Source organism: Trachymyrmex septentrionalis, unplaced genomic scaffold (genome assembly GCF_001594115.1).
Source record: "Trachymyrmex septentrionalis isolate Tsep2-gDNA-1 unplaced genomic scaffold, Tsep1.0 scaffold32, whole genome shotgun sequence".
Lineage (NCBI taxonomy): Eukaryota > Metazoa > Arthropoda > Insecta > Hymenoptera > Formicidae > Trachymyrmex > Trachymyrmex septentrionalis.
In genome coordinates, this window is record NW_017305485.1 from 1,949,512 (window position 1) to 1,966,777 (window position 17,266).

Sequence of the window (17,266 nt, forward strand, 5' to 3'; positions counted from 1 at the left end):
AGAAGAAAATTTTTCGTCTTTTTCAGCTCGTAGTTTTTGGTATGTAAAAATTATCAAACTCATATAAACTTAAAAAATGTGATAAGCTTTTAAAAGTAGAGATTTCAAGCTTTAAAACCCTTTTTTTAAATTTGAATTTTATTTATTATTGACGAAGATATTGTATATACAACTTTGAGCTAAAAAATACGCGATGACTTTTTACTCAACCTAATATTTACGTATTATATTAAATATCCAGTTTTTTCTGGGTGTCTGTAGTTTGAAAATTTATTTTTATGGCTGAAATCAAGTCTTAAGACATAAATAAAAATCACCAATTTTTCATTTGCTTTTTAGTATCAAATGCATCAGAACTAATGCGACAAAAAAATTTTGGCAGAGCACTTTGCGAGATTGAATGGAAGAGATGATCACGCATGTGCATGATCACAGACTGATAGCATTAAGTAAATGAAGACTTATGGTATTAGCTGTAATGATAACACGCACTGATTTAATCCTGTAGAAACATACTCATTTTATCAGACTATTTTCAAAAGTACTCGTCAAATACCTATAGACTTGAGATCTTCGTTTCGTGATATATAATTTTCTATTAATTATCATTGAAGAAAGCAAAATGAATTAATTAATGAAGATGTAGCGAATGATTGAGTTACAAACAAAATTAGTATATTTTTATATTTAAAAGCGCAAATTATTATGAATGTATTTACGTAACTGTTGAAATTGTTCAAGCAATATTAAAAATCCGGGAGTGTCAAATCTACATTTCTAAATTTAAAATTTTAGGAATATATTTATCAAACAGGTACATGAAGCTTCAAAATTTACACATCAAATAATTGACAAATTTAAAAATCTATTGAACAATTTTTTTAAACCTTATGTGATTCAACTAATATAAAAAAATTTGAGAACATCTTACAATCTTTAATTCTATAGAATCTGTAAACAGTGCTCTGCAAATCCGCTGATTCACGGATGCTTAAAGACAATTGTTTGTCTTCACGCTTTAGTTAAACAAACAGTAGTCAACAGTCCGAGATAAGCCGTTATCAATAACCGATGAGCATCTCGATAGGAGCAACGTAGGGACAGAATCTTTATCCTTACTTCCAATCACGTATTTGTGTCACGATAGTTATTAGCTTTTCTGGGAGGGGATTGAAATTTCATTGTTACAGATGGCAGACTAGACGTATGAAATACAATGACTGACATACAATTTTCTCTTAGACAATCAGTACACAAATAAATTGATTTTATAACTTAATAAATATTACACTATACTGCGCATAACTCCATACCTATGTATAAGCTTTGTGACAAACTTTCATGTATACATTAAAATTTAAAGGAGTTAAAGTGTGTATTTAATTGTACATTTTTACGATGATTTGAATAATTTATCACAACAATATATTGGGAATTGTAACAAAATAATAATTAGAATTGGAAAACTATATTAAAGCTTTTTTCTTTCTATTTTACGCTCAATTTAGAATTAAATTATTAAATAATCTTTTAAATATTAGAAAGGGAGAAGAAAAATAATCTATAAATTTTGTTTTAAAATTGATTTCTTTAATTATTATTTTATTCATCGATTTTTTGACTATATATTTTTTATTTTTTCTATATGTCAGTTTGTTGCGAAGCTAAAATAAATAACCGTTACGTATCTTTGTAATCTGGGACAAATTTCTTTCTTTAATTAATCATTTCGTAAAAATGATTATGCAATCGCGATATCAATAAGTCAGTGTAATGTAACTTTAACTTTTCACTTGTCGTTGATTTAAAAAGAGATTTATGTGATTGATTAACTTATTCAATACATTTTGAAAGTGTGATCGTGATAAATGATCATAAGTAATCGTAAATGATCGTAAATGATCGTAAGATCGTAAATGAAAATGTATAGATAATAAAATTAGTGACTCTCGAAATTAGGAATCTTCTTTAATCTTTTTAAAAGCATTTGATAGACACAAGTGATGGAAGATGATTGATTATAGACAAGCGTGTTACAATAAACACCACTTTTAAGAACGTTAGAATATAGTATGAAAGATATTTATCTGAAGAGATATTAAAAAAAATTTATCAAATGAAAATTTATCACAAAATTTTTAATAAGATTAATAAGGGATAAGATAAAATTCATTTATTTTGTCACTGAGAAAAGTTGGAGTAATAATTTAGATCGATAATCACATCTTACTTTTATCAATGCGCGCATTTGGCAAGTAATTTACGTTACATGTATTTATAGGGGAAGTTAATTAGGCAAAGCGAATAAGGTTTGGGAAGAAAAATGACATAGTTAAAATTAAGATCAGAATCTTTTTTATTCTCATAATTTTATTTTAGGAATCAACTTTGAAATCAAATTAAATTAAATTATAAAACTTGAACACTAAAATCTTTTTTTAATTAAAACGCGTAAATAAAGAGAAATTATCCGCTTTGTTCGACCCTCCTTCCCCTTAAAGCGAATGAGTTACCTTATTCGAACAATGAAAATGGAATAAAAAAAATCAAACTTAATCTTAGCAATCGTCACAAAAGTAGCTGCTGCCAAATTCTCTATATATAGTGCCTTTATGAGCCCATTTCGGACGATGGGTCGGTGTATTTTTCAAAACACATATCATACTGCGTTGTGGAGAAAAAACAAAAGTGAGATGTAAACAATCACGTGCCTTTCATTCACTTGAAAGGTTGCCTGTTCTTCCGTTTTTCCGGTATTTTCAGTGCAATCACGTACTAAGTAAAGAGGATGGGCCATTCGCTTTACCCTGATCCACTTTGCCTAAAGAATTTACTTGGAACGAATTTAGAAAAGTTAGAATAAGTTTAAGCAACAAGTGAAAAATTTTAACCTCGAATGCACATTGAAAGTCAGAGAATCTTATAAAAAATCATTCACACTGGTTAAGAAACAGTTGTTGCTAATAATTAAACTACATATCTTAGCAAAAATCGCAAAAAAACACACAATTTCTTTTATTTCGCTTTGCCTGGACTTTCCCTACTATAATATATCTCAAAAAGAAATGTGCACATTTAATAATAAGATAAATTATTAAGCATTATATCGATGAATAAAATTTAAATAAGTATTGGGACAATAAGTTATTTCTTTAATTCTTGTTCACATAGGAACGATTAATCGTAAAATCGTTACCGTATCGAAATTTTACGAATGTAGTTTCGATATATACACAAAATCATAACATCATAAATATTTAATATATTTTATGACTGTTACAAATTGCAATAATCATTAAACGATGCGGTTCCATTTACGGTATACACACATTATCACTGAATTATCTTATAATAAATTATTATTACAAATTATTTTAACAAAACATTAACATTAATTCTATCATACACTTTCCTCTCTAATTATAATCCTAACCGACGTTTATGGCGCATTTAGTGTTTAGCATAATTATGTATGTATAACAATTAACTTAATAGTATACGATGTTCCGACAAACTATATACATGCCAGTAGGTATTACATTTTGTAAACCGTTTATACATTGTATTTTATAGACAGAAATTTGAAAGCTATAAAGTGAAAATAACTCGCACTTGTTAATTATTGCAAATGATTGACATTTTTAATGACCGGAATAATTGAAAAAAAAAAAAAAAGAAAAGAAAAGATTTAATTATATTTTTTGAAGATTCTGATAGTTTTAAAATAATTTCAGATGTAATGTTTTGTTTTAATTTTTTTAAATTAAAACAATACATGTAAATTATTTTTTTATCGATATATTATCTCTTTATAAATTGGGCATAATAAATTGGGCATAATAAATTGAAAGAGAGTAATATTATTATAAATAGAAACTGTCATACAGAGCGCTTCCATCATGAAATTTTCAATTAAACGCCTTTATATAATAATAACAAATTCTGAATATAATAATTTTATATTTAGAATATTTATGAAAACTTTTGCGAATTCTTTCAACGACTATTTATAATTATTTAAAACTATCCGTCAATTACTATAAATATTTAATTAATTATTTTTATATTATGAAAGTCCAAATTAAATTATTACTATTTATCTGTATAAAAAGAAACGAAACTATAATTAAGCGTAAGAATCTCAATCAGTTTCTCCTTTTAACTTTGGCTTCTCTGGCTTTCAAAGTGTTCACGAAACTTTATGTAGCATACGGTAAACAAAGAAGATTGATGCGCGATGTATGGCACACGCTAAAAGGTTTAAATGCTTTGTACAACAGTTTCGAAAAGAATGGCGAGCCATTTTGCGGATAGTTTTCATCACTGTAAAATCATCTTTCACGGTCTCGCATCGTTTGTCATTATTCACTGACATCTGGGTGGATGAATGGCCGGCGTCGATGTCGCAATGCTGAAGATTTGACGACATCGCCATTCAAGGTTGTAATACTTTCGCTCGTCTTTATCAGCGGCTAAAGATGCGCCAGATTCGAAGCGCCGAGCGATTCGATGAATTAAACATTTTGCCTCTTTCACTGATACACCCGCGGCAGTCGCTCGCGGCGGGCGGGTGATGAGAAGATTCACCTGACGGTGTCTTCGTTCAAAGTTACGTCAAGTTTCCAAGCAGATGCTAACGAGATGTGTTATCGTATGGTTCATTCATATGTAAATCGTATGCGTATACGATATCTATGGCGTAAACTAGTTCTCTCAATCTTAATTTCTCTAATAAGCAGTGCGTATCCAACAATTAAAGCTTCAATATACTTTTTTGAGCAAATTGATTATTTCGAATAAGGATTTTTGAAAATAATTTAACATAACGTTTAACAAGAGAGAAATGAACGAAAGGAAGTCAACAATTCGCACTTGTGTATAAAACAATCCTTCTTCGGCAAGACAATGGGTAATCAGAAGTGAACATCAGGCAAGGTAGTCAAAGACCTTCGAGTGATCAACACATATTACGTAACACAAAGCTGACTTTGAAATCAACTTAACTTGTCGTGTTTTATTGTCGTCGCGGCGGTAATGTTCGTTCCATCGCAACGGAGTGCATTGTACCTCGATTGCAATCAATCCCTTACGCCTTGAACGAAGGCACTTTCAGACACATTAAGCTTGCGCTCGTAATTGCGCGGCCCGATAATTCGGCGATGCATTTCGGTTACGTTTTCACGGATATCTCTTCAGGGTATCAGTAGATGCGTGATATCTCCGAATTCGTATTTTCCTAGGAGGACGTGGAACAGATCTCTCATAGTTAAATGATGAATCGTCTCGTTCACGTGGCTCGCTACATAATCCTGAATCGGAGGCAATATATCCGGTTTAATGACGTCCAGTGCTTCCGGTGTTAAATCTTCGAATACCTGTAAACCGATATGTCGACTTTATAATCGAACTACATCGAGTTTAACTCATCGACGCGTCAGATCAAATTTATTTTGTAGTGATTTTATTTTGTTGAAATTTTGCGTCAAAGCAAAATACTTGATGTCGAGTGTTATTTAACTTGAAATTTGAGTATATCAAAAATATAGACAAAATGTATGACATATACAGTTACGTTATAGTTAAAATTGTTGTAATTTTTTACTATCAGTAGATTATTAATAGGATAAATATAAATTATTTCATCTTTTCAAATGCATATCAATAATAACTTAATTGCCACAAAATTGAAAATCAGAGAAATGTCAGAAAATGTTACAAAATTTTCTGGAAAATTAAAATTCTTGGCTTTAAAGAAGTATATTTAATATGTGTGTATACATTAATATATATACATCTACGCAGTTTTGAAATACTGCTAACTTAATAATTAAACACAAATAGCGTTAGGAATATTAACAGTAATTTACATTACTAAATATGTTAAATTGCTCTCTTAACAAAATATTTGGTTACCCAAATCAGACCGAAAATACAAAAAAGTTTTAAAATATTATTGAAAGCATAAGGAAAAATCATAAAATTTTATCTGAAAATCAGGAATATTATGGAATTTTAGGATGAGAGGAATTTGTGACAACCCTGAATAATCTGTAATTCATTGCAATCATTTGGAGGCAATCAATTAGTGACACGTGTTCAAATCGACAGTTGCGCAGTCAAGATTTACGTTGTTGCCGAGGTGAAACACGAACGAATCGAGCAAGCCATTAATATTCGACAAGCAACATGGAATTTCGGTTTCAATGGCCGGATAAACGCGACCTCGCCCCACTGATGTTTGTGCGCATCGCGAATAAAATTGGATATTGAAACGTGGTCGTAAAAAGTTTCTTATAATATATATTACATTGCAAGATCGCAACTGATCGTAAAATGAACTATTCTTTGAAACGCTACGATTTGTAAAAATCCCATAAGTCTCTGTAGATTATCATGTAAAATTGCATTCATCTTTATGACCTACAGATATTACAAAGGATACCTTTGGTAAGGAATTTTATTTTTTTCTTAATTTATTTAAATGTTTATTTGAAAGGCAACTTTATACATCTGATTTTACGTATTTTTTTTTTTAAGATATATTCTGTAGTTATTTTAATATTTAAAGATATTTTAAAAAGTCTCTCTCAATGCATCCTTTGTATGTATTTTTTGTCTCTATATATCATTTAATTGGAGGAATACGTTATTTGTTAACATTTGTTTTGTATCAAAAAAGATTAAAGAAAACATTTTGATAAAATATTTTGATAAATAGAATGTAAATAAAGTCATATAAACTGATTTTTTTAATATATCATTTATATCGTTGGGTAGCTAAAATTTAAAACAAATTTGAAAATTAGTGCTTATTCGCAAGCAATCTGATATGTTCAAATTCTATTTTTATAATAAATTTTATATAATAGATACACTTTGATTACAAAACAATATCCCAATATTAAAATTTTACATGATATTTAAAGATTAAATATTAAACGAAACACTGTATACTTTCATTTATCACAAGAACTCTCTATTGAACAGAACTCTCTATCCAGTTATTCCTCGTCTATCTAAATAGACGAAGATTTATTCAAAGAACAAAACATGCTTATTAGTCTCACCTTGCTCATAATTTGTCCGATTTCTTCGCCGCCCATAAAGTTTTCTAAATGCATTTTGATAGCGCGCAGCGAAAAGTCGAGGTCAAACTTCTTCAAGTACATTCCTCTGGCATAGCCCAGCACGGTGTTCACATAAATGCGGAAGTCGCGTACAATTGTCTGAAATGAACCCGCACCGCGTAGTGGATACGTATCGCCCAGGATCCCGGAAATGTTGTAATGGCCTGAAGCATAAATCTCGGGTATGGAGATATTGATGGTGATGGTAGGGCCGATTAGCGATAACTTAGCTCGGTCGATTAAGAAAGTCGATAGGTTTCTCAGTTCCAGGTTTTCAATGACTAAGGATATTCTGTAAAACAGATTTACAATGTGATATTTTACACGTTTTGTTTGCGGAAGTAACGTTGCGATCGCAAAAGTCGATATCTTTCACATCCAACTGGAAGCATAGAAGCAATAATTTGAATATTTAGATAGAAAATACTTCCTTGAAAATACTACAATATCTTTATGAGCGGTAAAATGAAAATGTATATATGGATAGTGAAATCAATAATTGGAACTGGTATAATTATAGTTCTCGATATTAAGAGAAAATAAATTTAATGAAGTTGTAACATTATTAACGAAATTATTTATAATTTCTATAGTGTGTTTTCTAAAACTATATCGAGGCGAGATTTTCTTTGTTCTAAGTCTCTGAAATCCGGTATACACGATCGTGTATTCATCCAATGACTCACTTTCCGATTTCTGGATTATCCGTGTCGATGTCAATCTCGTCGAGAGTGAACGGCTCCAGCGGAGGTATACCCAGCTCTGCAATACCGTTGCGCATCCGAGTACGGAATTTCTCTAGAAATCTTTTCAGCTTGAACTCGAGACCCATTGAGGCTGCATTGTCAACTGTCCGATTCAAAGAATAAGTATAAACGCAAATAGCTATAAATACACTGAAAAATATAAAAACTAAATTTATCTAATATTGTTTGAATGATTTCAAGTATATATTTACTAAATATAAAGATACTTATATTTATTCGGCACAAGAATTGAACTATTTTTATTTTTTTGTATTGAATAAATATTTTTTTACTGTAAATGTTTACACACATTTAATACTATTTAAAATAATATTAAGATTAATATTAAGATTAATATTAAGATTAATATTAAGATTAATATTAATATTCGTTTTTTTTAAATGTATTTAGTATTAGCTGTGCGCGGTACTTACTATAACCAGTCGTCATCCTAGTAGCGTTGAGCAATAAATTTCTCGGCTTCTCTACCGCGCTGGTAACTACAATCAGAAGACGAAAGTATTTCTCTTTATTTGCATTACCGTTTATTTCATTTATATTATCGCTTGTTATTGCTGTTGCTTATTATAGACATTAACTCTTTCAATGCCGCAAGAACCGAGCTTCCTGTGTGTTGTTATGTCATCTCTGAGATTTATTTATATTACGCAAAATTACATCTGTTTCGTGAAACAGTAAGCTTTATTTAATCTCATGTGAGAATTAATAGAAAATTATTGCATATATAGTAAAAATTACATATCTTGATTCAATTCAGCGATATATATCATGCGTGAATATATAAACTAAACTAATTTTCTTAATTTTATTTAAAAACAAATTATTACTTCTTTTAATGAGAAATTAATTAAAAAAATTTTTTTAAACAAATAATAAAAATAATAAAATCTTTTTTTCATATAAGTATTTATTGAGAATTTATTTGTTGTTGAGATGCAAAAATGATTTGTTTACTTTCGAATACAATAGAAATGCAATAGAAACTTGCATTTTAAGATTAATCGAGATATTAGATTTATTATAAAATAGGTACAAAATATAAATTTTTAAAATATTATTTTTATTAAGAGAAACATAATCAAATTTATTGTTATTAAAATTAAATAATATATTAAAATTGCGAAAAAGTATTGCCGAGAAATCAATCAAAACACATAGGTTTCTCAGCATTGAAAGAGCAAAGATAGAAGCACGGAAATAGTTTTAAGCGGAATATAATGAGATCATTAATTAATCAGCATTGTGACGATCTCTCGATGTAACCGTCTCGATCTTTGACATCTGCCATTTGCATTTAAATAGAATACGTTGGGAGACTTTAAATTTAATGTTGCGAGTTCAATGAAATATTTATTATTTTGTTGTTTGCTTTTAACACTATACTTCGATGATACATTATTGAGAAGATTTAAAATGTATATTACGAGTGATATATTGTATCATTAATTGTCCGAATTAGGTTGTAACTCTTTTCTTAATCTTGTAATAGTTGGCAATTCTCTCGACGCAGATTAAAAATAGCGTGCAGTTGTTTTCTATCGAGAAAAGAATGTCTGTTAATTATTCCGAGTGCCTGCATATATTTTCATGCACATTTTTCAGACTTAAGTGGTAAATATCAGTTATCCTGACTATAATTATGCAAACTGAATTATTAAAAGGTATTATTTAGATTGTCAAGTTAATCTCTCTTATAATTAGTTTTTCTCATTAACTATCCGGTCAAAATTTATAAGTAAAGTTATTTAATTTGATTATCTGAGAACGTCATAAAAAAACGAAACACAACTTCCAATACTATTTGCTCAAAAAGGAATTAAGAAACGATTTGGGTCACGAGCTTCTGCAATTACAAGCGTATCGCTCCGTAATAAAGAGAAATGCAATCCCTTCTCAATCAAAAGCGTCGCGTCACGTCGCGTTATTACGGATCGAATTACTGCATTACAGTATTTCTCTGCTACGTATGTATATTTGCATCTCTGAGGTTTGCGTTTGTCGACTCCATGCGCACTCGAGAATTTACGTTAACGCGAATTACGTTCTTCAACGTTCTGCGGAAGTGATATTAGTCGCTAACCTTTTAGTTCTCGTTCATATTACGATCTCTCTCTTGAAATTTTCACATCATTCACTGTATAAATTTCACAAAATAAAAAATAAAATTAAAAGTAATTTTCGATTGTTCCAACAGAAAATTATATAAGTTATGTATAATATTTTCTATTAACGGCGTAGAAATTAAGAATTCTAATTTTAATTCTGAACATCTGAATTAAAATTAGAATTCTTAATTTCTACGCCGTTAATAGAAAATATTATACATAACTTATATAATTTTTTTTAAATTAAATTTAAGAAGTTAAGTTTAAATATTTGCTATATTATAGTATAAAAAATATATTTCTTTCTAATTACAACAAAAACATGATACAATTTACACAAATAATAAATTAATAATTGTCAATAGCAATATATTATCTATATATTAAAAAAAGAAAGAATAGTTGTAGAATTCTGAAGCCTTACTCATATAAAAAAAGCGTATCTATCAATATTGTTTTATCTTATCAACAACTATACGCATAAGCTTTCGCAAATTTTCAAAAAATTTAAGTATTTGACATTACATACTAAAAAAATTTGTTTTTCCTAATTAAGCTCATTATGTACTTTATATAAATAATAATGTAATAAATCAATAATAGTCAATAGCAACATATTGAAAAATTGTTTTTCCTCATTAAGCCCATTATATACTTTATATAAATAATAATGTAATAAATTAATAATTGTCAACAGCAACATATTAAAAAAATAAAGAACGGTTGTAGGATCCTATGAGCCTTCAAATAAAAGCGTATCGCAACATTGTTTCTTTTATTAACAGCTATACGCATAAGCATTTGCAAATTTTGAAAAGCCCTGTCTTTTTTTGCTTTTCTTTCTGAAAGCTGCGCTGAAGCCGTACTAAGCGTAAAGAGAATGCATAAGCTTTTGAATAAACATTGCATTTTATGCGAACACATACTGTAGTCCGCGGCAGTGTCCGTAACGCGATGCAATAGTTCTTTTTGCCGTTGCACGACTCCCGTTACTGTAACAAATGATTACAAGTCACCGAGGCATCCTAACAAGACAAAACCGATTAGTTAATACTTGAAAATATAATTAAAACTTTCTGCAATAGTTATCACTAATACTTAAATAATTAATCTAATAATTATTATGATGTAATAATTAATATTTGTGCACAATATAAATCTTTGTTTTTTAGGAACAATAAATGTACAAAAATCGATTTCTTTGTGACATATTTGTGCTAAGGATGTAGGAAATAATATTTTCAAAATTAGATCAAAGAACAAGACGCGATCTATAATTTTCTGTTAAATTCTTGACGCGTTATTAATGTAAATATACATTATGTTATCTGATATCGTATAAGTGATGTATATGTATAAAATATGTTTTACACGTTCCGTATTTCGTGATCGCACTTTTCTGTATTCATTTCATTCATCCAAAAATAGATTATATTCTAGACTACATAAATACTTTTACTTTGATAGTAATGTCTATCATGCAATATAAAGGATGTTCGCCAGCTTCGTGCACGTTTGGTAATCAAGGTACCTTTATTCGCACGTTAATTAAACCGTTTGTTGGCGGCGCACTGATTATGGATGGGAAGATCGACTACCGTGAATCCGAGATTCGACCTTCTGGCCGAAACCAGTTAAATGTATCCGGCGGTTGTAATTTGGTAATTAAATGATTAAAGGAATTTTAAACAAGGGCTTTATTTCATATATAACAACAAACAAATTTTAGCGCAACAATCGAGAATGTCGGTATGATTAATTAAATGATTAATCAAATTTCAAGCAGTATTTCGTTCTATTGTAACATTAAAGGGGATCTTACACGCATTTACTGCAATTTACATTAATAGATTATATGAAAAAGGTTTGATAAAAAGTAGTCATCGAATAAAGTGATTGCGCTCTCGTCGGATTGCATTCGACCAGATCTGTTGGAATGTAAATGTTTTTTAGTGATTTAACATCGGTTACAATTTGTTACGTTTGAATTGCTACGCTCAGATGAGCTTTGGTCAACGTACCAGCATTGCGTATAAAAAATCTCGCGTTTTAGTTTCACTTTTTATAGTGACGTAATATTTGAATGTTGCTAGCAGCAATAATTTTATAGTTATCATTTTTTAATCGCGCAACGTTGTTATGTAAATGATACATGTTGTTGACGGTTAAATATAATATTTTAATTGACGTCTTTTAACAGACGCTTCGTGATATCAAATTTAATTTGATTCAAGGTCAAATTGGAAAAAAACATACTAATAGTGCTCTTTATATGTTTCGCAAATATTGAATAATACGTCGCTTATATTAAATGGTTATTACAGACAAAAGTACTTTCGATTGAGGTATTATAAAAAAAATAACAAGTTATTTGCCATTATAATTTTTTTTCTGACATTGTTACAAAAGTCATGTTAATGTAAACTAATGTGACTTTCATGAAAAAGTCATATAATGCAATAACAAACTTTTTTTTTTTTTTTTAACAACGTATGTGCGCGCATAATTTTTATATCATTATGAATTCAGTGTGCAAAATAACATATATCTATAAACACGGATGTGACTAATACCGATGTTATTGAATAAAGAGCATCTTTTGTTTGTCTTATGAATTGTAGAAATCTCACGTTATTAGCGGATATTTTTATTCCGTATGCGTGTGAAACATTCTGCTTAAATCTGAATCATCACTGTTTCTGCGCACAAGCATGCTAATGCGTTTTTTAACGCTAGTAGTTCATGACAAAACAACGATATCCTTTGAATTCTTTGATATTCTTTATTACCAATTCAATCAGAATCTGATCATTTATCTTCCGAAATAATAATTAAGTCCTTGAAGGAATCGTTTCTTATTTTGAATTACTTAATCAAACTTAATTTCTCTTACTTGGAACTGCGACATTAGAGATGATAGATTTTTTTACACGAGACAGTGCGCTTCTGTTAGATATATTTGTATTTATGAGAATAATTTATATTAATAACGTTTTTACGATCATTATAAGTATAAGTTATATCCTTTATTATGAATTCGACACGGCAGTCCGAATAGTGAGAGTTTATCTACTTGTTGAACTATATTTCCAAGTAATTACGTAATATCGTAATGTCATCTCGGATATTTATGTTAAAATACAGTTATCGAATATACCTTTGTAATATTGTTCTTCTCTGAAACATTTATTAATGCAATTTGCATTTTCATAAAAACACGCCAGTACAAAGCATTTGTCATTTCACAGTAGATGATATGTATAAATTATTATCTAAAAGGTCGATCGAAGTGGGATAATGTAAAGTTATAATCTATTTGTATAATCTATTTTGTATACGAGTATATATGATTAAAAATTTAGGTCACTGCATACTATAATAAATTTATTCACATTAATTTATACGAGATATTTATGCAAATTAGTAGTAATCGACCGCAATATTTCGAATTTTTGCGGCTTACGTGATTCCGATTCAAGAATTATTTAAATGGTATGACGATTTAAAGACTTCATGTTTTACTTCCATCAATCAAATACTTTTAACCGCTGCATTGGCGAGGAAAGGCCTTTTCAAAGCTCTCTAATATCGTTATCTAACATCTACCTACTTAAACTTTCCATCCATCGCCTCATCCTTAATTGATACCGTTGTATCGTTGTATTTACGTTTTCACTTTCATTGAACGCTGACGATACAGTGCTTCTCTGTTCAAGCATCATTATTTATTATAACATCTAGATTCCTAAATGCCAAAAAATTTATTGCTCTACTTGTCTAACGTTCATAATTTAAGTCACTCGGTCATAATATTTAAATTCTTTTAAATAAATTCAATTTCGAATTAATTGATTTTCGATTGGTATGATTAAATAAACCAAGTCGACATCACGTCGATACTTAAGATACCATCAGAACGACTTCTCTCGTCATCAAAGTAAATAAGTAATTCTTATTACATCTTACGTTAACATAATCAATTCAACTTACGCGCGACATAAAATTAAAGATGTTAAATTACTTGACGATGAAATTCGAAATTAAATGCTACGACATTTTCTAGTTGTCAATCCATCAAATCCATCATACAGATAAATTCTCCATTATTTCATAGTTACATAAAACGCATAGTATGTAATCACATATAATAATAATTATTTATTACGCTAATATTAGTTATTAATAAAAATTATTTTTGTAATAATTAAGATACACATTAATTAATGTTAATTTTTATTTAAATATTTTATTTAGTATATGATCATACAGGAATGAATTAATCTATTACAAGCAGCAGTTCAGAATGAATTAAGTTTAAAATACACTCTTCGATCGTTATTGGAAGTAGCTACAAAGATAACTTATTTTTATAGTACACGCAAAAAAATATTTTGTTGCTCCAGTTATTGAAGTTAATTATTGCTATTTTTTGTATCTGATAAAAATTTATGCATCATACGCATAGAATTTATAGCACAAATCTAAATTCTATGTCATTTATATGACTAGATGCAATACATATCCAATATCGCAGTATTTGCTAGAAATTTATTTATTTTAGCTAATTTTTCGTACTTAAATAATTTTCGCTATAACTGCAAGATTACTTTTTTAAGTGTATTGATTCTATCGTATCTCAATTTTTAATTTTAAAAAACAAATTTATTATATATAAAGATAAAAATTAAATAATATTAAATCTTATAGGATCACATATATGTGAAAATCACAATCTATCCCTGGTGGAAAAATTTCGCTGAAATTATTTCACGTTTTTTTTTAAACACTTTTCAATTTCAGCAAAATTTCATAAAAATTTCCGTTTATTTTCAAAGAAAGTTCAGTGATTTTTCAATATGTTAGCTGAAAAATTCACTTTCCGTGAAATTTCAGCAAATTTTCAACAATTTCGCTGAAATGTTCCAAAACGTAGAATAATTTCAGCGAAATTTTTTCACCAGGGATAGAATCAAATGTCTAAATGGTCTAACTGGCTCTTAAATGCTCTTGTATAATCCTCTGTGAATGTATATTCACTACGTAGTCCTTGTGCGCTCCGAAATGATTTTTTTTGGTATTGAAACGCAAACTATATTAAACTTACCGCAGTAATATCACGATAAAAATTAAAATACTGATTACTAATTTTTTAAATCTTTACCTTCTTAAATTTGCTAACATTTTTTACATAAATATGTAAATTATTCTAAAAGTAAATAAAACTTGGCGATTAATTGAAAGATTGACATAGCGAGGTCGACTTACGGAAATTAGTTGCGGTATTTGCGACGTTACCAATTCCACCGAGCAGGCTGGAGGGCAAGGGTTCGGCCGGCGATGCGTGCACTACCGCCACGACAAGGGCGATACGCATCATCGTCGGGACTTGTCTCGTTACACGACACTTCATCGTTTCACGTGTGACAGCTTCTTAGATAAGATCGCCGCGGAAAATACGGAAAAAGAGACCGATCCGCTCTTCTGAGAGCAGGAAAGCTGACTGACAAGATGAAAAACCGACGTCGCGTTGGTAGCGCTTGCTGCTACACGAGTCACTGCCGCTCCTGGTTTGTACGCGCGTGCACGTGCGTATGTAGAAGTGCGAGCGTGTCCAGCGAAAGTGAGCGCTCGTGCACGCACGCGGGTGCGCCGTTCGCATCGCGGTTTACACGCTCGGTTCAGCTTCTCGCGCCGAATTGAGCTCGGATGATTGCTCCAAACCAAGAAAAGATCTTTGTTGTTGGAGAATCGTAGATGTCTTTATACTTTTTGCGTGGATATTAGCAGAATTCTTTGAATTCTTTACTTGTAATTTATTTTTATTAAACCGTGATATTTGCTGTAAAATGTAATATAATTTAAAATATTTATATGTCCGCAAATCTTTCGCAGTCGTTCATAAAATTTTCGTTTGACCGACGAGCATGATTTATACGTGATATTTAAAAAAAAGATGAATATATATATATATATATATATATATATATTGATGTACACATCAACATTATATAATAATTTCCTACTCAATGTAACTGTTGTGTACAACATGTATTATATTATGTTTATATTGTTGAGTTTATATTGTGAGAAATTATGATATTGATGTGTAATATTACTGTTAATTTGTCTTTATTATATATATATAATAGATAGTTTTGTTGTTGGTCGCGGTTATTGTTTCATCATTATTTTATTAATATTTACGAAGAGGATTCTTTCATGAATCGATTTGGCTTATCGATTAGGTGGTAGAATGCACAAAAACACGACCGATTGACGCAACTTCGTACGTATTATTACAAAATTGATGACCGGTTTTGGTGAGAGATAGAATTAAAAAGAGATGAGAGATCAGAGTTAAACTGGGACTAAAGTTGACCGACGCTGGTGAAATCAGCCGCGTATAACACACGTGATTTTCTTATAGTCACCACTTAACGTATACTTATCTGGATATAATGTTTTTCCTGCTCTCACAAGTGCATGGATACGCTTCCACGCGATATCGAATTATCCTGCGACATAAGTGAATGGGAATCTATTATTAGTGCGTTCATGTGTTACGGATGCCAAGGATCACGCCAATTCGATTCTGGTTGTATATACATGTATATAGGGTGTCCTACAACTACCGTAATATCCGAATTGCGTATTAAGAAGATGAATTAAAATTGAAAGTTAATCGATACGAAAATATTAAGGTCACGCCAGTTTTTGAATTAATTTACAGATAGCGATCTCAGTGTAGCTTAAATCTATAATTTATGCATTTGCGTGGCACTTTGCTACTATCAATTTTTACAACACAATTATTGATATTTACTGTGTAACTGATTTTGCCTTTTACTTTTTTTTACATAAATACTACCTACATACTGTATCAATTAATAATGTGGAGTTGGTTTTTTGATATTTATATTCTGATTATTTAATATAATTTTTTAAAATACTTTTAGAAAGTGTAATTAATAATTCTTTGTAATAATTATTATTTTCAGTTAATTATTTTCATGTTTATTAAAAAGAAAGGATTAAATAATTTATATGTAAAGTTTGCTTTTAATACTCTATAATTTATGCCATATTTCAGGATAAAATTATATGTACAATTTTGTATGTACTGTATTTTTATGTATGAATATATATTGTATATTGTATATATGCAATATATACAATATATTTTGATTTTTAATGTTTTTCGTATTATTTAATTGTAAGATATAAAATATCATAATTTAACATTATAAAGAATTTTATTTTGATTTTG

The 17,266-nt window shown here is 29.5% G+C and overlaps 1 protein-coding gene across 2 annotated transcripts; it reads right to left on the bottom strand.

The window, feature by feature from the left end:
* Nucleotides 1-4,076: 4,076 nt before the first annotated feature.
* LOC108749982 lies at nt 4,077-15,526 on the bottom strand. 2 transcript variants are annotated; one of them, XM_018489117.1, is made up of 6 exons: nt 15,265-15,526; nt 10,926-10,991; nt 8,308-8,373; nt 7,814-7,976; nt 7,068-7,419; nt 4,077-5,375 (listed from the first exon to the last, which is right to left on the bottom strand). In XM_018489117.1, the coding sequence occupies exons 1-6, from the start codon at nt 15,407-15,409 to the stop codon at nt 5,193-5,195; spliced, it is 975 nt and encodes a 324-aa protein (XP_018344619.1). In that variant the 5' UTR covers nt 15,410-15,526; the 3' UTR covers nt 4,077-5,192. The 2 variants fall into 2 exon arrangements, with proteins under 2 accessions (XP_018344619.1, XP_018344621.1); XM_018489119.1 differs by lacking the exon at nt 10,926-10,991 and having other exon boundaries at nt 15,265-15,525.
* Nucleotides 15,527-17,266: the final 1,740 nt, after the last annotated feature.

What these genes read in the sequence shown, in the direction of transcription:
- LOC108749982 (XM_018489117.1), bottom strand. Translation starts at nt 15,409, where the DNA reads ATGAAGTGTCGTGTAACGAGACAAGTCCCGACGATGATGCGTATCGCC. An exon ending in GGACACTGCCGCGGACTACA is followed by an intron (nt 8,374 to 10,925) that starts GTATGTGTTCGC and finishes TTCTGATTGTAG; the next exon opens with TTACCAGCGCGGTAGAGAAG. An exon ending in GATAATCCAGAAATCGGAAA is followed by an intron (nt 7,420 to 7,813) that starts GTGAGTCATTGG and finishes TCTGTTTTACAG; the next exon opens with AATATCCTTAGTCATTGAAA.